Source organism: Rissa tridactyla, chromosome 15 (assembly GCF_028500815.1).
Source record: "Rissa tridactyla isolate bRisTri1 chromosome 15, bRisTri1.patW.cur.20221130, whole genome shotgun sequence".
Classification (NCBI taxonomy): domain Eukaryota; kingdom Metazoa; phylum Chordata; class Aves; order Charadriiformes; family Laridae; genus Rissa; species Rissa tridactyla.
In genome coordinates this window covers 12,972,863-12,995,501 of record NC_071480.1, presented here as the reverse complement: position 1 = coordinate 12,995,501, position 22,639 = coordinate 12,972,863, and the positions used below count along the sequence as shown (strand labels likewise).

The following is a 22,639-nucleotide window of genomic DNA, read 5'->3' as shown; positions in this document are numbered from 1 at the left end:
TTCCGACTTCAAAACCGGGAGGTCTCACCTTTGTGAGGAAAGAGCAGTGCCCAGGCCCAACTCGGCACACAAAACCAGCCCTGTGCGCTCAGCAGCCATAACTCACCCACGTTTCGGACAGTAATTAGCACCGTGTCCGCCCCCCCCCCCATCCCTGCCCACGCTCCGTGAGGTCTCAGGTCGGCGGGGAGGAGGCGGGAAGGGAAAGGAGGGGTGTTTAGAGTGAATTTCAGACTTTCGCATCCCCTCTCCAGATGTGCCGGGTAAGCGGCCGGGAGTGGAATCTGACTCCGGAGGAAAGGATTTAAGACATGATTTAGCAGTTTACCTCCAACGTTTGTCCTGAATTTTTTACGGAGCGGTTCGAAGTCAAGCTGAGAAGTTTCTCAAGCCCTCGTCCAAGCCGGCGGGGCCGCCGTGCCGGTGCCAACCCTCACCCCGTACCTCCCCGCAGATTCTAGGAACTTCACCCGAGCGAGGGAGGAATTTTTCTGCAACCTCCCTACCTCGCCCTGTGCTTTTTGGCCAGGGCTGCGTAATACCGTTTGGCCTGTCCTGGCAGCCAAGCGCCAAGGTATATATGTACGTACCGATCAAAATGAATGGAGCTGCTGAATTAAGTGTTGGAGCAAAACCTCGCAGGACAATAAAATCCATTGATGGTGGAGTGGAGTCCAAGTCTCCGTTACTCCGAGCCAGAGCTCCCACAGCGGAGCCCTCTTGGTCTGAGCCATCCCCGCTGCGGGATGGTCACCAGCCTCCTGCCTGGATTCCTCCTGGGGAAAAGCCACTTCTCTCTGGAAACACGATGGGCAGCCCTCTGCTGCCAGCTCAATGTGGGTTTAAGTCTTCTTTCGGGGCCCCTACCACCAAGCTCGTAGCCCTCTCCAAAGCTGCCCAAACCCACGCTCGTTGGGAGTCATAGAATCAATCACAGAATTGCCTAGGCTGGAAAGGACCTTTCAGATCATCTAGTCCAACCATCAGTCAACACAAACAATGTCCTCCTGGTCACCCAGTCCACATAAATTGAGACCGGGCACGGTTGAGCACGCATCGGTCTAAGCCGGGTCCGGCACATGCCCTGCGCGGCTCGAAGCAACGGTGTCTGCACGACCCTTTGCTTTCCAGTGCTATCCTTTTGCCGTGCAAGGCAAAGAGTGGAAGCGGCTTCCAGCTGCCACACCGAGTTTGGGAGTGAGAAATCTCACTGCGACTCATAAATGGAGCAAATTCGATCCGGACAGCCATCGACAAGGGATAAATATTTTCAAGAAAACCACCTAGGATGTCATTTTTACAGTTGCTCTCTGGCCCTTTTCCTACCATAACCACACTTTAAACACTAGTTTATGATGCAAACAGCCAGCAACCTACTGCTGGAAGCTTGTGGAACGAGCTACCCACTTCGCAGAGATAGCAACAGCCCAGGTAGACATGGGCAAGCCAGCTCGCTTGAAGGCTGAGCCAGGACAAGACGACTTGCTTGGCTCTGGGATGCAAACCACAGCTCTGAGCCATTGATGCTGGCCATCTGCATGTGAAAAAGCAAACACATAAATAAAAATTACTTGTGAATGGCAGAAAACGATGCTGGAGAACGTTCCCACTGGCTTGGCTTCTCCTTAGCCCTGGAAGCAGAGCTGCGCCGCAGCCAGCGCTCGGCCAGTGCCAGCCTGCAGTCGCTCGCCCACCTCCGCGCCCGGGCGTGCAGGCTGGGCTGCGAACCCTCTCCCACCCACGCTTGTTGGAACAAGGGAGAGGCTGTACGCCCGCAGCTTTGAAAAATTATTAATAAAAACACCAATCGGTTGGTCAGAGCTTTTTTGTTCCCCGTCCCGCCCCCCCAGCCCCGTGTGTAAATTTGGTTTTGAATGGCACAAACCATCCTGTATTGCAAAAACTCATCTACCACGGGTCAGTTTTGCAAACGGTGGAGTTTGCTTTCTGCAGAGGCCTGATCCATGGTCTGCCCGGGCTTTCGGTGAGGACGGAGGTCAGAGAATTCACGGGGCTGCCCCTGGGACGGACCCGCTGCATCACCCAAAGAGCCGGTTTCGGCTCTCTCCCGTGGGAGCCTGGTTCTGCCACAGAAGGCAGGGGAGGTTCACGCTCGACGGCTGCACCGTTGCCACCAAACTGGTTCCTGCGGTTGCTGGCAGCGACACCCCAGTACACACAGGGAGCCTGACATGCGGCAAAGAGGCTGGGGCAGATTCGGCGCCGCGTTCCCCGCTCGCACACGGCCACTCTCCAGCAGCTCTCGAACACGGAACACCCTTGCTCTGTTTGCTGGATCTTAAAAAAAAAAAAAACCCAAGCCAAGCCAAGAAGCGTGCTGGATACCCAACCTGAAAGCTGCCGCACGCACAAAAGAAAGCAACCTCAGCCTCTCTTATTTTGACTTCTTTTTCTAAAAAACAGTTGTGCCGTTTTCCTCCGTATCTCCACGGATCTGTCATTCTGATAGCTTCAAAAGTTATTTAGATAAACCAACCCTTTGGCCAGTTTCAAGCCTGTACTGGGAAAGGATGGAGCTCTGTGTCAGAAGGTGGTCAGGGAGAAGAAGGGGAGCCTATGGATGTGGTGACCGGGAAAGGGCTGCCCTGTGGATGTGTGTCACATGGATGCATTGGACAGAAGAGAATTTACCCAGAGAAAGCTTTTGTGAATTCCCCAGTAATGGGAAAAACTTTCACCCGCCTGCCCCGCTAACAGAATAAAAGTTTCTCCCCGCTTCACCCCACCTTTGGAACAAGACTTATAGGATGGGAGCAATTTACTTCTAGCACTCTTGAGCCAGATGTGCAGTAGCTGCACCCCAGCACGGTCTCATACCGCACGCGGCTCTCCCGAAAAGCCCATCCGTGACCTCTCACACCTGCCGCTTCCCACATTCCCGCAGCCTGCACCGATGCCACTGCAAAGGCTGGGACTCTCCAGCAGGCAAAGCACGACAAAATAGCCATAAGGACCGACAAGGTCACACCGTGCCGTTCACATGGACTCAGCAGCCCCGACGGTTTTCTCCAGCGTAGCAAACCCCACCACCTCAGGCAAACCCTACTGATCACCCTGCAGTTACCGGCAGATCTCATTAACGCAATTCACCCTCCTGAAGATTATAATTTAAAAAAAAAAAAAAAAAAAAGGAAAAAAAAAATGGAGAGACAGGTGGCACACCCTTCGATAGAGAGGTTTTCATAATGGTTAAACGTTGGCCCGCAGCCAGACCGCAGCGCTGAGAGCTCGGGGGCAGGAGGAAGGGACTGGGGATCCGAGCTCCGAATTTCACAACTGGTCCCATGCGCTCCGAGGGACCAGCCCAAACCCCACGTTCGGGAGGCTGAAGTGAGATCTCGATCTGAATTTGGTGGCTTGGGCCCGTTTCAAGAATCACAAATTACCTCTACTTATTATTATTAATAATAATAAAGTGTTATTTTATGCAGGAGCTTTGAGGTTCATTGTGATATGCAGACAAGCGGTTAGACCAGGGGCGAAACGCGCAGCTGGCAGGAGCAGGTGGGATTTGCATTGTCTCCAGCGGCTCCCAGCGCCGGGGCCAAACTCCGCCTGAACCCGGGGATGGGAACGCGCCACATGCGGGTCTCAGCACCACCCGAGCTCCACACCAGCTCCTGGCCCCGAAATCCCCCCTCCCTGCTGCACAAAAGCAGCAGCTCAGCCTCCTCCACCTTCACCAGGAGCATCACCAGGCAGGCTTGTCCCCTGCAGTGGCCACAAGCCCAGGGCTGGCTCTCGGTCTTCTTTGTTCAGCCAGAAGGCGGGACACCAATTCAGCTCACCCCACACTTGCTCGTCTGCTCACAGCAATCTTGTTGGGCTTTGGGGGAAAAAACTTTGTGAATATGGCTGTCTAGTTCTTCTTCTTGAACTTGCCCGACTTTTGGAGTTTGTTTAGCAGCAGAAGAAACAAAATTGGAAAAAAAAAAAAAAAAAAAAAAAAAAAAGGTGTTGCAGTGTTGCTCCAACCTACAAAAAAGGCGGGAGGGCGGGAACCTGCAGAGGACCCACTGGAACATCTTTTTCCAACCTGACTTCCAACAGATTTCCAAGAGCTGCTGAACATCTCCATGCCAAGCCAACCCGCACCAGCAAACCCCTCCATGTTCCCTACAAAAGCACCCAGACGAGCAGCGCTTCTGCTGACGCAAACTGCTCCGCTGGCTCCCACCAGCTCCGAGCCTGGTCCCAACCCCTCCGTGGACGGTTTTCCCTTCTCCTCGGTCTTTCCTTGCACTGCAAAGCCTCCCCCGCAACCCTCCACGTGCACAGCCTGGGTGGTGTTATCAGACTGCCCGCCTTCAGGCCAAGACCATGGGAAAAGACGATCATGTTCGTCAACCACGTTTGCAAACGAGCGCTCATTTCCCGCTGGCCAGGCGAGCGTGGCCATTTTGTCCCTTCTAAATCCTCATCTTTGGCCAATGACACCGAACACCGAGCAGCCCTCGCTGCAGCCGCCCAACATCATCAGGCTCAAGGAGTGGGTAATGAATATTGAAAGGTGTGATTGCAGCCAAGCAGGCTGGCTAATCAGCTACTGATTTTGCTCTAATGTCCCAGATCATTTAGAAACATAATCTGGAGGCGGTGGGAGGGACAGGGGAGCACTAACTGGAATTACTGTGGAAACGCAGTATCCCTTTCCATGTCTAAGCACTGCACAAATTACGGCAGTCACCCAGTTACCTCCTCATTCATCAGGCCAAGGCCAAGCGCCCAAGCTAAGGAACGGGGATGTATTTTTCACTCCAGTCCTTTTCTCCACCGGGTCAAACGTGGCTCTGTGATACTGCGATCCTTTCCAGGGTACTGCATTAGCAGTTGGATCAGAGGAAAAAAAACAAAACAAAACAAAGCAAAACACTTTGGGGCCAGATTGGTATCTCTGCCTCCCTTAAATCATAACACACAAGCACCCGTTTCCTATTGCTACACCACCACCGCACAGACCCATCCCACCCACGCGAACGCAGCCAGGCCCAGGCTGTTCGACTGACGCAGCTCTGAGCGCAAGTAACAAGAGGAGGACGCGCTGTGGTTTGGAGATTACTTTATCACAGATTATCGACTCAGCGGATCTTGTAAAGCCATTAAAGTGATGGATTACTGTGACTACTTTATGTCCAGAGATTCCCCAACAAAACAGTCTCTTTAAAATTCTGTACAAACCAAACCCCATACCACTTATATAGGGTATCTTATCAGTGCGCTATCTTGTAGATGGACTATATTAATAGCTGAGATCCTGTTTTGATGAGTTGGAGACCACAAGGAACCATCTGGTTGATGTGGCCTCATGGAACTATCAGTGGCTCATCAAAATGCAGACCCCCGAGGTCACCATAGCCGGGACCCAGCCAGAGGAGGAATCTCCCAAGAACAACCACACAGCTGAAACCTACCACCGCACCCCTCCATCGCTCTGCTCTTCCTTATCCCTAACAGCATCTTTCCACTAAAGAAGCCACCCCGTGGCACAGCCAGGGCACGGGCACTTAGCAGAGCGCCGTAAACCTCCTTGGCCCCGAGCTCTTTGGTTTGCACGCCAGAAAAACGCAATGGAAAGCTGATCCTGGGCTGAGAGCTTCATCCTCCCCTTTCTGCCAACCCGTGAGCCCATCACCAGTCATGGTGTGCTGGGGCAGAAAACACTCCCCAAGCCATAGGGTGTTGTCCCACCCTGTGCAGAGGAGATTAGAAACCAGGATCTTACAGTACAAACAGCGATGCTTTCCTTCTACGTTCCAGCAGATCTCCCTCCCCTTTTGAATTAATTGAAACAATCCCTCTGCAAAAATGTCTCTGGTTTTCCAACCTGTGAGGGTTTCCACCCCTTTCCCCCCACCCCCGCTGTCGGAGAGGAGGACACCCCTGGGATGTTGGGAGGGTGAGGAAGCGCACAGACCTGGGAATCATCCTCCAGGAGCCGGCATCCCAGGCGACGGCTGTTTGTTTTGGATGCGCAGCCCGGTGCGCCAGGTAAGATGTTCCTCAAACTGACCTTTCCTGTTTTCTGAGTCAACGGTCTTCAATCAGGCAAGTCGGGTGCAAGGTGTTGAAAATTAATCAGCATTTGGGGCTGACAGGGAACTGCTCGATTGGAGAAATGGCCTGTGGTGGGAGCAAACAGCTTCATTTTCCCAGCCGAAGTGAGGACCCCTAATATTAGCTCTGCTAAAAAGCCTTCCTGGGGCCACCATGAGCCGCTGCAGAAGACAACTCCCATAAAGCCCCAAGCAGTAACAACCCCACCACAGAGTCAGCTGAAAGCACTCAGCATCCTGCAAGGTCAAACTCCAAGTGCTGATTGTCATCCAAGGCTAATCCTGCTAATTGCCAGGACCTCACCTGCAGGAGAGGGAAGACCCGATTCCCTTGGGAGGGCTCGGATCGAGGGTGGCAGCACCAGGCAGGGAGTTAATGAGTCAGAGCTCTAGCTTCGTTAGCCCAATCCACCAGATTCCCCTAAAATAGTCCAATAACTTCTGATATTTGCCTTGAGAGCCTCACCCAGGCAGAGAGGTCTCCTCTCACATATGGCCACGCTCCACAGTCACCCAGTTGCACTCCTGGCTTTTTCTTTCACAAATGCTGCCAGACCAGTAAGACTGGATTTGATTTTCTTCGGGGGATTTTTTTTCTTTTTTTCTTTCCCCTGTCCCAAAATATATCCCTCCTACCCCACTAATACAGAAAAAATGTGGGCGTTATCAGTGTAGTTTCAGGTAATTTTGGAGACCTCAGCTTTGTCACCTTCTCGGGGACTGCTGTTCAGACTGTCTCAGAGAAAGACACCTCTTGGAAATGATTTGGCCTGGACACCAAACCTGGACCGTTAGACCCAAAAAGATAAAAGGGTCTGATTCTAGACGTGAAGGTCAGCCTTTGAGCCAATTTAGGACAAATGATGAGGTGACAGACAAGCAAATAACTAAATCAAAAGCCCATGAGGAGTTGTATGGGCAGCAGAAGGCAGGAACCTGCCTTCCTACAGACAGTCCTCGGCATCTGTGGATGCTCTGAGGTCTAGTATGGGGGAACCTCACGTTGCCGTTCTTTTCCTCAGCAGTGTTTTACTGTATCTTCGCAAATTACCAAAAAAAAACCTGATCTCTTCAACATCCTCTTTGTCAAACTTGGCTGAAATTGGAGCAGGAGTTCAAAAGGAGGACGCAGGGCACTGATGAGGGAGGAGGAGACACACACACATACGTGCTCGTACTCCGAGTTCAGGCACACCAAAGGGATGCTAAGAAGCCTTACAAATAGGAGATAGGAAAAAAAGAAAAAAACCCAACCCAACTGTTTTATAAAGAGCAAACATTTCCCAGCGCCAGGCCCTGGGGCTGGTGACGAGGGGACGGCCCCGTCCCAGCGCTGTCCTGGGCAGAGCTGAGCCAAAATCCTCCTTTGTTTCTCAACTTGGCTTCTTTGAGTTTTCTTTGCTTTTTTTCTTTCCCCCCCCTTCCTTTTTCTTTTCTTTTTCTTTTTGCTTTTTTTTTCCGTAAGATAACAATACCTCCTTTCAGGCACTGCCAAAGTCCTACTCAAGCCCACTCAGATAAGAGCTGGCAGGAAAGGTAACTGCCATCAATATTTTGGTGAATGTTAACTACCTGAGGACAGACTGGGTGGGGGATCACCACAGGCGGTTGCGAGCACCTGGGCTATGTTTAAAAACACCACATTAAAAGTCATCTCCCTCCCCGGATCCCCCTGAATTCCCAGTAAAGTCTCTCCAGCGTAAGTGGCCGTAAAAGACAGCGCTGAGCAAGTCGGGGCTCAGTCGAGAGTCATGCTCCACACCAAGGTACGTTTTCACGATGCTTCTTTTGCGGCCGTTTCATTTACTCCGCTAAAATATTATTCTTCAGCCAGAGTTTATTTTGGATAAGCGCGGCAAGTAGCATTTGTAGCCCTAAATTCTCAAGCGCAGGTTTCGGAATTAAACATTAAAATAAAATAAAATAAAATAAAAATTAAATTAAAAAAAATAAAGTAAAATAAAATGAGATGTCTTTTTTTTTTTTGGCTGGGGTTTCCCAGAGAGCTGCGGGCTGTCACTCCCTCACCCGGGCTACGGGAAAGCGGCGTTTTGTCTGCCGTCGCTGAAGGCGGCACCTGTTTTCATCCTCTTCTTCAAAGTCAAAAATCGTTTTGTGTGTTATGAGTAGGAACCCGGGATTACGATAAAGAGTGGTTTCAGACTGACAGCAAATTAAACTGCAAGCCAAGGTATATATACACCATTCGGAGACATATTTATAATAGTTTTTTTCCTAAAACCAGAAAATATAATGATATTCTGTCATGGAGTCTGAGACTTTCTGTGTTATTGTTAAGACACAGCAAACATTTCTAGGTAAAAAAACGGGAGCCGGATGGTGTTATTCTCAGAATAAGCTTTTCCCACTTAGCAGCAGGATGATTTTTTTTCTCATGTTCGTGCCAAAAAAGTATGATTTTTGCCAAGCTAAATGGCCAGCGCGTATTTCTAATCTGTCACAGATAGGAGAGGCAGGTAGACAGGCAGACGCAGAAAAACCAGTACTCCCTGCCCTCCCGATTTCTGTTTTTCTATCACACTCCGCTTTCCTATATTAATTTTAACGCGATGAGTGTTACGCTATTTTTTTCTTTTAACCATAAGCATGCTGTTCTTTCAACAGCCATTCCTCCTTTTTTTGCCACATAAAGAAAGCAAATGAAAATAGGAGGAAAATGGAATAAACGATATGCCGCTGCAAAGTTTCATTGTTAAATCAAAAAAAAAAGCAAGCAAGCAATTCTGTTTATGGACTAAACAGCGATTTAAGGAGAAATTAAAAGAGCACCTCTGGCTCGGCTGCCCAGCGCCGGAGCAGCTCCCGGGTCCTCCTGCCCGATGGAGGCTCCAGGTCGGGATGGTCCATACGGAGACCCGGACCGTGGTCCAGCCCCAGGACAGGTATTTAAAATCAGCTTTTCATTTCAGCGCCTTTGGAACAAGGCTCCCAGTCCTTACCCCGGCCCCTTTGGCCACCTGCCCCGGGAAACTCCCTTAATCATCAGCACGGGGCAAAAAAGGGAGGAAATGGGTGAAACAGCCATGAACATCCCAGGGATGCTGCTCTGCTCAGAGCATCCCGCCAGGATCATCCCCCGCGTCCCCGGTGCCCAGCAATGCCATCCGGCTGCCGCCAGCAAAAACAGGCACCTTAAAAACGCCTTGAAATGCTTTTCCCATGGGAAAAGGAGCCCGGGAGCTGCTTGGCGCCACGTCCCGTGCTTCCCGGGCCAGAGCACCCTCAGCATCCAGGAAAACAATGTCCCCCACTCAGCAGCATCCCTGGGGGTAGGAAAACGCTCCGTGCTCGCTCCCGGTCACATCCTGCCCCAAAGTGATGGAGGGAGAGGGCCACATCCAATGGCAGAGACACCAGGGCAGAAAAGTGCCCAAATTTGAGCAAAGCGGAGCCGGACCGTGGCGGTTTCGGCATCCTCCGTGGTGGGTGCAGGAAGGGACTCGCACAAACCCAGACACCGAGAAGCAAGGGAGGGGGGTGGCCCTGAGCACACCCTCCGCTTTCCCCACCTCCCGTCACCCCGGGGAAGAAATACAACGCCAAAACGCAAAAAACTTTTTATCTAAATTCTTAGACGCGTCTTAAGATTTACGTTAATACGTAAAATAAAGTATTTATACGGCTCTCGGGCACATAGCTGCGCACTTGGCATAAAAGGGGAACAGCAAGACAGAGATATACGTATTTTCAGTATATACGAGTGCATGCATACGTGAGTCTGTGTTTAGAGATATATATATATAACTAAAACAAATCCCTGTTTATTACTCAGTAGAGAAAACTGCAAGTTTTTTACATAAATAATCCCCGTGCAAACAAACTCCCCACCCTGAGCAAACTAAAAGTGATCCCATAGCAGATTTCTCTATTTTTCAAATAAATCATCGTTCCACCCGAACATGGACCTGGCAGCTAGAATTTCCAAATCGCTCCGGAGCAGCGGTGGGATGGGAGCTGGAAACAACCCAAACAAACAATTTTACAAGTTCCAGAAGTTGAACGCTCCCCCCTCCCTCCCCCCCCCACCCCACCCCCCCGATATCCACCATCCCCTTTTTTTTTTTTTTTAATTTCTTTTTTTAATTTGAAGAGCGGGAGGGGTGGGCGCTGCCGCGTTCGCTGGCCCATAGGAAATCGGTGACCCAGGGACATCTGCAAGCCATTAGGACACAGACTTCAGGTAGCTCCCAGAAACACGTGCTGTCCACATTACACCCTCCAAGTATATTTCCACAACTTTACTTCTCCAAATAAACAGTCGGGCTCTCCCTGCGTTAGCGAGGAGCTGCACAAACAGGTAGAGAGAATGGCAGTTTTATTCCCCCTTCCAATTCTGATGGATTTCTTGTAAGCTGTTGCTGGGCTGTGTAATTTGAACTATTGCTTGGAAAACATAATAGGGCCGGTTTAAAATTACGGCCATTTATTTATCTGTATGTGACTATGAAACAACATGTACGATTTGCACGGCTTCCACGCTATACCCAAACCGCCGTTTACAAGAGCGTGCTGTACGGCACAAACGGATCAAAACAAAACTAAAAAAATATGTACATTAACTAGAATCCACCAGGGTTTATAATCAGGTTGAGAGATTTTTATTTTTTTTTAATTTATAAGCAGGTTTTATACCTTCTAAAGCAATCCTGCTTCTCTTTAACCTTAGAGAGCGAGTCTTCGCGATGTCACACACGTCCCTGCACGAGCGGGGGGACACGAGCGGTGGTGGCTGATGCCACCGTGAACGCAGGCAGCGACACCGACAGCGGGACGCTCATCCATTTATAATAAAAAAAATGCAAAAAAAATAGATACAAGATGATGCTGACCACTTGTCACCAGCATCCGCTCTCGGGCGTTTTCTGCAGAGCTCAGTATTGTTATGAATGAAAACTACGTCTTTTGTCCTCATTACCGGAGCTTTACTTTTGGCTTTGATCACTTTACCCCGGAGTGATTCGAACCAGATTGATTTATCTTAGCGGGAGAACTGCTTCCAGCTCGGCAGGGACGGCCGGGGGACGCCGTGGCTGGCAACCAGGGCACAGCCCCAGCCAACAGCCAGCGCTCCGCGGGCCAAAAGCATTCACGCAAGCTAAAGGTGCACCTCGGAGGGACACAAAAAAAAAACCAAAACACAATTAAAATAAAAATTAATAATAATATTTCTCCTATTTTTCTCCTAGGAGAAAAACCCGGCACTTTGGGGAGGGTATTTCCATTCCACTTTAACTGAGCCTGGTAAATTTTCCATTTACCCAAGTTTGCGGAGCGCCGAGCCAAGCGCTGCGAGCAAGCAAATAAATAAATAAATCGCCCCAAACTCTATCGCTTTCCGTCTCCAGAAAAGAGCGTTTGTGAAGGACGAGGTTGCGCGCGGTGGTTTCCAACTGTGGGAGCAAGAGCAGAAAAGAACGGCGAGGTTATGTCTGTTTACCGTGGCGGAGCCCGCGCCGGGGCCAGGGAGCGTTAAAACTCCTCCGGCGCTGCTCAGCTCCCAGATCCAGACTCCAAAACGTGAGTGAGAATAAATCCCTCCCTGCATTTTTCCGGCGGGGCAGCAGCTCAGCAAACCGGGGAGCTGCCGACCAGCACCGCTATTTCTTATTAACAAAGAGCTCTCCCCCTCCTTTTCTCAGATTCTCAGATTTTTAGCGTTTTCAAAACTTTTTTTCCGAGGGGGGAAAAAAGCCTTTCTCCGATCCCAGAACCCACAATGCCTTTCCCGACGTCTCTGAGACTCAGCCCAATCCTCATCGCCCCCGGAAGGATCCGGCCCCCCGGCGGCTTCGCTTTCCCAGGATTAATTTTTAAGTGGTAAATCTCGACGCTATTTAAAGTGATGCTATTTCACCAGCCACAATGAGCGTGCAGTTATTTAATAGCTAAAACAGACAGACGTGGCCAAATTAACACTGCCACCCAGCTCAGCCCTTGTAAATAATCAGACTAATTTTACTGCAGCGCTGAGGTTATTCTTCTGAAACCTCTGAATTTCTTTCGCTTTATTCTATGCAGCAAGTCCGACAAGACGGTATTTTTAGGCGCGAATTAAAACGCCATAAAAGAAAATATCTTTCAGGCGCTAATCTTGGGAGTCTTCAGGCTCCCTGGTACTTTGCACACTGAAATAAAGGGGGGGGAAAAACGCCCGTCCCGCAGCTTTCCCACCCATTCCCAGGTCGGTGTTTGCCAAGCTCGGATCAACACACGGCGTTGTCTCCAGCTCAACCCGCGGCAGCTTTTGAGGGCGGTGGATTGTCACAACAGGCCAGAGAAATAGAGAGATTTCTCAAAATTCATACAGTGATGCAAATACACCACATGGAGGGATTCTTAGCTAAATTTACACAATGAATGACAATTCTGCGCCCCAGCACATCACCACGCAGCTATTGCTCGCTCTTTCTTTTTTTTAAGCTGTACAATGACCTTCCGCTAAGGACATGTCAGAATGTGCCTGAGAAACGCTGGGGCTTTTGAAAAATAAATAGATAAAGTACAAAAGGGGACGGGACCTCTGCGCAGGGCAGAGGCTGCAAACCCTGACCGGGGCAGATGTGTCCAACAGCCCCGGCGCGGGGTCACCTCCTCGGATCCGCCGTGGCATCAAGGGCCACCTCAAAAGGGACTTGACACCAACCAGGCTCTTGGGCGGGTGACCCGATAAACCAGAGCGCAAGCTCCATCCCTGCATCCGTAACGCTTCCGAAGTGGGAAATTAAATACTTGTCGCTTCACGCAGCAACCCCCAAATTGGAAAGATGCAGGATGCCCGCCCTGGAGACCCGACGAGGGCCAGAAAAGAAAGCCAATGGAGAAAAATGAAGCAAACCGCTAATATCTTGCGCTGCACGTCAAAATGTTCAGCTGCGGCCACGGCTGACCCTTCCCGGCCCTTCCCTATGAGCCAGGAAAAACCCGGAGCGGGCAAAGCCTGTTCGGCCGCCGGCATTATTTTGTGCTTGGTGGGATGCAGTCCGACTCGCTCATTTTTAATAAAATGTCATTGTTTAGGAGGGAGTGATTTTTTTATAGGAGGGAGCGATAATTACACTGCAATTAACTGCGCTGCATCAAGCCCCAGGACTCGCCTGCCGACAGCCGCCACCCGAAAACACTGGAGCATTCGGGACGGGTAAAGTCAAAGGCACCACCGTACCCGAGGTTCCCATTTTGTGCCATCGATGAAAGATCGATGCAGTTTTGATACCCAAATTAAGCGATCTGCTGCGGGAACGCCTTTGCTTTCAGAGAATTCTGCTATAACCCAACTCTCCCCATTTTGCCCCCGTTTGACGCGAGCCGGGAGAGCGTTTCTCTGGACTCGGGGCGGGGGGGGTGGGGGTGGGTGTCACCTTGGGTTTCTCGGAGGCATGATGTCAGAGGGGACGGGGTGACATCACGGCCGCCCCGGTGACGCCGGTGCAGTGGCTGGGCAGCGCTGGACCCCCGGCCCCGGGGAGGAGGCTCCGGCCTTGGGACGGAGCAAACTTCCTTGGACTTGGGGCGGGGGGGGGGAGCAGCCAGAGAACCGCCCCCCCTCCCCCCAGCTCCCCCAAAACACCACTAAACCACAACTTCTTGCAGCACGACAGATCTGAGACGCATCAGTGTTGTATTTGTACGGTTTGAGGGAGAAACCTCCCAAACCCCCCCCCCACGGGTGCTATTCCCTCTGCTCCCAAAACTCCCGGCTCCTCCACTCCCTGCTCAGAGCCTCGGAAGGCTCGTCTCCTAAAAAACGCTGATGTGATTTAGCACAAGGTGTGGGGGGGACCAAACCATCCAACGAGGGCTATAATCCACACGCTTCTCACTAAAAATCCTTCCTGAGAGCCGAGCTCGCCGCTTCACGATAAAACAATGTCAATTCTTTAAAAAGAAAAGAAAACTTCCATCCTGACGGAAAAGCAGCAACAGCTTGTCACGTTAAAGGAAACTTCTAACCTTGCAAAACGACTGTGATTAATCAACTTGTCCGTGTTGTCTAAATAGTCCATGGAACAGGAATTAAAAATAATAATTCAGAAATTATAAAATTACACACGATAACAGAACTGGAAAGCTCTTTCCCATTTCTCTTTTGTTTATTGTTCAAACTTGTCAAACCACTTTCTTTTGTTAAAACAGAGTCTTTTGTAATGAAAAGCCAGAGTCCCTTTCAGCAGATGGACTTTCAGAATGAAAAATGTTCTAATTATTACACTTTTCATTAAATCAATTATCCTCCCAAATTGTTTTTGTGTTTATCTCTGCCAATCAGCAGGAAAGCCATGGAACAAGCTGTTGTCACCATATTTGTCTCCTCCAGGTACATTTGTTCGGATTTTTGCTACAGCAGCTCCAGCTGAGATAAGAACAATCTACTGCCCGAGTTTTCTTTGATGTTCCTATAACAAATACATCTATTAAAAGAGATTTGTTGAGCTCAGTTCCACTCGTGCACTCGCCCAGAGCTGAAATTGCCAAGGGAAAATATTTCAAAATTATCTCCTTTAACATTTACTACAAGTTTACCTTTCTCACTGCAAATAACGATACAAAATTCAGCGTTATCTCCCTCTTGGCCGACTGCGTATTTAGCAAAGTAAAGCTACGCAACGCTGTGAAACCCGTCTTCGGTGTCGCCGGCAGGCGAAACCCCAAACGCTGATGGAGAGAAATCTCCCGTTGCTCTCAGTCCCCCTGTTCTCTCAGACAAAGGCTCTGGAAATAGGACGGACACTTACCTTTACACTCACCCAAAGAAAACTACTTTCCAAAAGTTTGCAAGCAAAAAAACATAAAAAATAAACAAAAATAACCCTCAGGGAAAGATAGCAAAAGACAAGCAGGGTCTACCAGGGAGATTGCTTTCAAATGCGTTTATTCAGAGCTCCTTCCCCCGCTGCCTTTTTCCTTTTTTTTTCTTTTTCTTTTTTTTTTTTTTTTTTTACTTTTTTTTCATATGCCGTTTCCAATACCTTTTAAAACGCGCTTAGTAACGTAACGGTGACAATCGTGACCAGGGACTCAGACCAGGGCACGGCCACCGCGCCGGCCGCGGCCCCGAGGATTCTCCAACAGGACAAAAGCTGCAAATTAAAGCAGCTTCGATAAAGCACCGACCTCAACGCTCCGGCTAAAATCAAGAATTATGTAGTGCGCATTTTGCAACGGGAGAAATGGTAGAAGGTCTCTCCCCCCACCCCGAAACCCCGGCGATGGGGGGCAGCTCACCCCGCGTGCTGCCTGCGTGCGCTTCTGCACCAAAAATCAGTTCTCACCAAACACCCCCTTTCTCCTTTAAACCCTAAAAGATGAAATTTGCTTTATTCACTCTAAAATACCGACTTCTCTCCCGCAGCATCCCCGATACTTCGCTCTCACGCGCACGGAAAAGCAATTTGCTATTAAAAACGCAGATCCTCTGCGATTCACTACACGGGGAGGTCTATTTATCTAGAGATACGCTCCCAGGGTTTATTTGTTTGCTTTTCATTGTTTTGTTTTGATGCTAAGAGTTGGTCAACTCGGCAAAACTTTTTTTTTTTTTTGGGGGGGTGGGGGGGTGGGGAAGGGAGGGGGCGGCCCCCCCTTTTCCCCTCGCAGCGCTTCCCCGGGAGCTCGGTCCCTCACCCCGCAGCAGGGCAGGGATTCCGCGGGGACTCAAAAGTAATCCTATAAGGAGGGATAAAAAAAAAAAAAATGGGGGGGAATATGGGGCTCTCGTGCAGTGGCATGGGATGGGCGCGGGGGGAGAAACCGACGCGCGCACACCTTCCCCCCCCCCCCCAAAAAAAAAGTGCGTTTTGGGGTATCTTAAGTTTCACGCACTCCCCCCGTGTCGGCCCCTACGCACAGCGCCAGCAGGGGCGGCGCCGCGGAGGGGGGCGCGGAGAGGCGGGGGGGGCGCAGCGCGGAACCCACCCCATCCCCCCCCCCCCCCCGACGTCCGCCCCGTCCCCCCGCGGGCGCGCAACGCTCCCCGCCCCCAACGCGCCGTTCCTGGGCCTTTGGCGCCCCCTCTGGACGGCGCCGCGCAGCGCCCGCGGGTCCCGCCGCGCCGCCGCGCTCCCCCACCGCCGCTCCGCGCCCGCGGAGGGCTGCCCGCCCCGCGGTAAAACCCGCAGCGGGTCGCGCGTCCGTGTCCCCCCGCCTTCCCCGCGCTCGCTCCGCAGCTCCCGCCGAGGCAGACACCCCTGCGGCGGGCGGAGCGGCGCAGAGGGGCGCGGGGGTCCGCCAGCGCTCCGCACCCGCGTAAGGCGCTCCCCTCTCCGCGCCCTCGCCCCCGCCCCCCCCCCCGCGCCCCCCGACAGCCGCCCCCTGCGCGGCGCGGCCGCTGCGCGCCCCGCCGGCCCCGCCCCTCGGCGGCGGCGCAGCCAATGGCGTGCACGCCAGCCCCCGGGGGCCGGGCGCCCATTGGCGGAGCGCTCCCGGGCCGAAATCGCCGCGCAGAGTATTTATTCCGCGGCCGCGGCGCGGGCCGCAGAGCCGCGCTGGAGACCGGCGGGGCGACACCGGCCACCGCCGCCCACCCACGGCCACTCCAGCCCCACGCTGCCCACCGACGGCCACCCGGCCTCCTCCTGCCGTCGCCGCCGCTCCTGCTACGGGGTTTTTTTCCCCCCCCCACCCGCCCCTTTTCTCCTGCAACTTGCAAAAGTTTCTCCCCCCGCCCCCCCGTGTTTTTTTATTTTCACTTAGAGGGGTAGGGAACAACAATAAAAAAACTTTTGCAAACTTTTTCCAGCTTTCTCCCTCCTCTCCCCAGCCGGGCTTCACGCTGGTGGAGACTTCGTCTCCTAGTTTTACTTTTTTTAACCCTTCCCTGCCCCCGAGCCACCTGATTTTTTTATATTTTTTTTTTAATTTTTTTTTTCATCCCCTGTCCCCCCCTCTGCCACTTTCTCGCATGAATCTCCTAGACCCCTTCATGAAAATGACAGAAGAACAGGACAAATGTATCTCCGACGCCCCCAGCCCCACCATGTCGGATGACTCCGCCGGCTCCCCCTGCCCCTCTGGATCCGGCTCGGACACGGAGAACACCAGACCCCAAGAAAACACCTTCCCCAAGGGTGACCCGGACCTGAAGAAGGAGAGCGACGAGGACAAGTTCCCGGTGTGCATCCGAGAGGCGGTGAGCCAAGTGCTCAAGGGCTACGACTGGACGCTGGTGCCCATGCCCGTGCGGGTCAACGGATCCAGCAAGAACAAGCCCCACGTCAAGAGACCCATGAACGCCTTCATGGTGTGGGCGCAGGCGGCCCGCAGGAAGCTGGCGGACCAGTACCCGCATCTGCACAACGCCGAGCTCAGCAAAACCCTGGGCAAGCTCTGGAGGTGAGTGCGGAGCCCGGGAGGGCTCGGCGGGGGATGCTGGTGCGGGGCGGTGCGGAGTGGGGTGGGCGGGGGGGGGGGGGAGGGGGGGCGAAGTATGTCCCAGCAGTCGGGGGATGGTTTTAAGGCTGGAAAAACTCGCTGAAAACTTTTGCACGGGCTGGCGAACTCCTTTGGCGCAGGAAAAGCCAGAATAGCAGGGGGAAAGTAGGGAAAGTGGTTCCCTTCTGTTTTTGCAAGTGGTTTCTTTCCCTTGAGGAATGGCCCCGGGTGGAAGCGGGCCCGGCCGTGCTGGGGTGGGGGGGTGGGGGTTGGCGGAGCCGGGGGCCCGCCTTGGCCTGTGTTTGTTTGTGCTCTGGTCCCGAGGAAATGATGGTTTTTGGGGATTGCATCAGCTCGAGCCGGGAGGAGAAGCGGTGCGGGGCGAGCCGGGGCGGGGGGGGGGGGGGGGGGGGGGGGGCGGCGAGCGGTCGCCGTGCGGTGCCAAGCCCCGGGTGGGTGGGTGGCGGCGATGAGTGGCACATGGCTGGGTGCCCTCCGACTTCCAAAATAAGGCAGGGAGGGGAGGAAAACAGAAGGAAAGTGAGTCACCTGGCTGCCTCTTGCGCTGTGACTGCAGAAGGGAAGGGGCGGGGGGGGAATCCTAAATTTGCGGCAGGGAAAGAAAGCAGGGAGCAAACCTGGCCCTGGCAGGCAGCGACAGGTCTGTCACCTCAAGTGCCCTGGGGACAGGACATGCGCCTCTGCAGGGGGGACCTTCTGGGGGGGGATGAGGACTGGACTCTGCCGTGGCTCTTGCACCTCTTGTTCGGCTACCGAAGGAATCTGGCGGGGGGGGCAAGAAGGGGGGCTGACAACCAGCATGTGCCCCAGACAGGGGCGTTCAGCAGTGTGGGGGCCTTTGCATTGCCATTCGGGGGAACCCAGAGGTCTGGGCTGGTGGTAATGCCATAGTGGGGGGAAGCCGCTAATGCCCCCCGTTGAGCTGCAGCCCCTCACCCCCCATGTCCCGTCCCGCCCCCCCCCGCCCCCCGCAGGCTGCTGAACGAGAGCGAGAAGCGTCCCTTCGTGGAGGAGGCCGAGCGGCTGCGGGTGCAGCACAAGAAGGACCATCCCGACTACAAGTACCAGCCGCGGCGGAGGAAGTCGGTGAAGAATGGGCAGTCGGAGCAGGAGGAGGGCTCCGAGCAAACCCACATCTCCCCCAACGCCATCTTCAAGGCGCTGCAGGCGGACTCCCCGCAGTCGTCCTCCAGCATCAGCGAGGTGCACTCCCCCGGCGAGCACTCGGGTAGGTGCTCGCGAGGTGTTACGGGGGGGTTAAGTCACGGCTACCTAAGAAAAGTTGCATCCCAAGCCAGGCTGAAAGTGGGACTGGGTAAGGAGGGATGGGGAAAAAAGGAGAGACACCCAGACATACAGCAAGAAGGGGATGGCTGCGCCGGGAGAGGGGCAGAGCTGCCCGCCAGCCTTCCCCATAGCACGGGCACACAAATGCTCGCCCGTGTGTGCCAGCCCCTGCGGCTGCTTCCACCCCCTCCGCCCACGAGAAACATGAACCCATCCTTTTTTTTTTTTAAAAAAAAAAAAATAAACCAAAAGATGGCCCTGCTGTCGTGACTCATGCCTGCAGGCTGGGTTGTTTTACCCGGCGCGATAGATGGGCGCTGGTGGGGCTCACATCTGTGTCCCTCGCACCTGGACGTGTTTGTGTTGCCCGACGCAACTGCTTTCAGAAGCGACGTGCTGTTATCCGGCCGCGCGTTAACGATTAACAGCGTTATCGCGTCCGGCAGCACCTCCCGCCTCGGGGAGCCACGGGCGCAGGGGTGCCCGGCCGTCGCAGAAGCGACACCCCCTTCACCCCCATGCTCTTTCTTTCCTCCCGCAGGGCAATCGCAGGGCCCCCCCACGCCCCCCACCACCCCCAAGACGGACGTGCAGCCGGGCAAGCAGGACCTGAAGCGGGAGGGCCGCCCTCTGCAAGAAGGCGGCCGGCAGCCGCCCCACATCGATTTCAGAGACGTGGACATCGGCGAGCTCAGCAGCGATGTCATCTCCAACATCGAGACCTTTGACGTCAACGAGTTCGATCAGTACCTCCCCCCCAACGGTCACCCGGGGGTCCCGGCCACCCACGGCCAGGTGACCTACAGCGGCAGCTACGGAATCAGCAGCACGGCGGGCTCGCAGGCCGGCGCTGGCCACGTCTGGATGTCGAAGCAGCAGCCGCAGCCCCCACCGCAGCCCCCGCCGCAGGCGCAGCCGCCGGCGCAGCACGGGCTGCCGGCGCTGAGCGGGGAGCAGGGCACCGCGCAGCAGCGGACGCACATCAAGACGGAGCAGCTGAGCCCCAGCCACTACAGCGAGCAGCAGCAGCACTCCCCGCAGCAGCTCAACTACAGCTCCTTCAACCTCCAGCACTACGGCTCCTCCTACCCCACCATCACCCGCTCCCAGTACGACTACACCGACCACCAGAACTCCAGCTCCTACTACAGCCACGCCGCCGGGCAGAGCAGCAGCCTCTACTCCACCTTCACCTACATGAACCCCACGCAGCGCCCCATGTACACCCCCATTGCAGACACTTCAGGGGTCCCCTCCATCCCCCAGACCCACAGCCCCCAGCACTGGGAACAGCCCGTCTACACACAGCTCACCAGACCCTAAAGCCATTTCCAATAAAATACAAATAATAGTAATAAAAATAAAAAATAAATTTAAAAAAAAAAAAATCAAAAAAGCACGAAAGAAGCAACAACATGATGATCGGGGAACTTCCTCAGACTTTTGTCCTTCTTTGAAATTAAAATAATAATTAAAAAAGAGACGCTAAAGTCAATGCTGGCGGGGAGGAGAGAGCGCCTCGAGCCTTCTGCACTACAGCATCCTCCAGGAAAGGGGCCGACCGCCCCGAGACCCGGCAAAACTCGGTACAGACTTTCCAAGGACTGGACTTTCAACTCTGCTTCCAGGGCGCGGTGTGGAGAGGAGATTTCTAACCAACCAGCTCAGCTGTCTTGTTCTCTGGACTTTTGTAATGATTTTTTTTTTTTTTTAGCAGTAACTAAAAAAAGCAAAAAAAAAAAAAATGGGGGGGAAAAAAGAGAGAACTCAGAGTCCTCTGTGAGGAATATTCTCTATTTTAAATATTTTTTAGTATGTACTGTGTATGATTCGTTACCAATTTGAGGGGATTTATACATATTTTTTAGAGATTTTTTAAAAACGCTCTTATTTTTCCAACAGCTAAAAAAAAATGACACTTAGTGGAGCAGTCCTAGGTTTTCTTGCAGTCAGAGGTATTTTTGTATAGATAAGTGTCTTTTTTTTTTTCTTTCTCTAAAAATAAAAATTAAAAAGCAAAACGGCGTGCTTTTAACTCGGAACAAAGCTCTGTTAAGTGGCCAGCGTCAGGCTTAGCGATGGTCAGCTCTGCGGCGTGGGAGACGCGAGCTGAGATTGTGCGGGGACGAGCATGGGAGAGGCTTTATTTTTCTAACTAATAGCGAAAACCAGCCGGCAGAAGATTTTTAACTTTATTTTTTAATAACCTTGAGCCTTAAGAAAGAAAAACAGAAAGCTTTTTTAATTAAAAAAAAAAAAAAAATTTAAAAAAAAAAAATCCCCAAAACAGCAAGAAGTGCTGTTGAGAAGCCTTAAAAGCAGCCCTGGGATAATCACTTGTCCCCAGCTCTGCCCGTCCCTGGGGCTGGGGGGGGCTGAGCGTGACCCCCTCCAGCCGAGCCTGATGCACAACCCACCCAGGGGCTCCCCTCTGCTTTGCGGGACATCACAGATACTTTAAATTATTTATTTTGTGAGAAGAGCAGTTTTTAATCACAATTTCCTTCTTTTTTCTTTTTTTTTTTAAATCTCCCTTCTATTTTAAGTCCTTTCAAAAGCGTTTGTGGGAGCATTATTTGGAAGGTAACCGTGCCTGTTAAATTATGGTCTAAACTGTAACCAGTCCTTTATTTATCTCTTTAATTCTTTTTTTTTTATTATTATTATTATTATTATTCTTTTTGGAATCTGTGTCCTGGGTTTGTACAAACTTGTGCTCTTCCTTTATTTTTTTTTTTTTTCTTTTGTCTTAAGGATAAACTGGAAAAAAAAAATGAATTGTACAAACTAAAGATTGCAAATGTAGCGTATCACTGAATCATTTGCCTTGTTTTCTGCCTCAGCTCTCTGGGACACACGAGGAGGAGACCCGACGCCCCGGCCGTGGCCGCGGGGGCGGCACCGTTTTAGCCTTCCACCCCCCCCGCCCCCCAAAAACTGGCTTGAGGTGGGGGCACTGACTTTGGTGAAGCTGTGGCTGAACAGTTAAGGATTGCTTTTTAAAAAAGACAGCAAACTTTTTTTTATTTAAAAAAAAAAATGATATATTTGTTAACTTTTTTTTTTTTTAGGGATTCAGTAGAAGAAAAAAAAAATCTTAAAGCACTCTTATAATATGTCATCTTTCTACTTCTGTATAAAAGCAGATCTTTTTAAAGTATTTCTGTAACTTAAAAGACCTGTCATTTAAATCATATTTTGTCTTTAGGTAAGTTTTTTTTGGTTTGGTTTGTTTGCAAGATCCTTCTCTTTGTGAAACTTACCTTTTTTTTTTTTTTTTTGTATATTATTGTTTGCAATAAATATACATTGTATTAAAACACCCCACCGGTGTCTGATTTATTAACAGCCTCCAGGCCAAGCCGGGGCCGGGCCGAAGCCCCCGGGCTGGGTTTAGCTTCACTGCTGGGACTTGGGGTGTCCCAAGGTCCTGAGCCCGGCCACCCCAGGGCCACCGGAGCCAGGGAAGAGGCAACGGGATTCAGGGACGGACAAAAACCAGCGTCACCCGGGCTGTGACAATTCAGGCTGTGAACTCCGAAGGTGACAACCAAGCTCCAGTTGTCCCCAAGCCACGCTGGCCCTGGCCGCTGTCACCGCTCCCAGCTGCCCGGGTTTGGGAGGATGCTGGGGGGGGGAGAGGAGCTGCGGAGGGGGTTTGGGCTTCCAGGTCATTCTTACAAAACTGCTGGAATTCTCCTCCAAAAGAGCTGAAAAGCCCTGAACAGCCAAGCGGGACATGTGTCATCCCCACAGATCGATGCCACCGCTTGTCCCTGAGCTTGTCCCACAGCCCCAGAGACGCAGCACAGGCACCCCAGTGAGGAAAGACACCCCCCCCTCCCCAGCTCAGCCAGGCGCTGCTGTTC

At 52.3% G+C, this 22,639-nt stretch overlaps 1 protein-coding gene across 1 annotated transcript; it reads left to right on the top strand.

Annotated features, from left to right (window-relative positions):
• The first annotated feature begins 16,808 nt into the window (after positions 1 to 16,808).
• Positions 16,809 to 21,966, top strand: SOX9 (SRY-box transcription factor 9). The gene is made up of 3 exons (XM_054221594.1): positions 16,809 to 17,423; positions 18,458 to 18,711; positions 19,312 to 21,966. Exons 1-3 carry the CDS (start codon positions 16,993 to 16,995, stop codon positions 20,091 to 20,093), a joined length of 1,467 nt encoding a protein of 488 aa, XP_054077569.1. The 5' UTR covers positions 16,809 to 16,992; the 3' UTR covers positions 20,094 to 21,966.
• Positions 21,967 to 22,639: the final 673 nt, after the last annotated feature.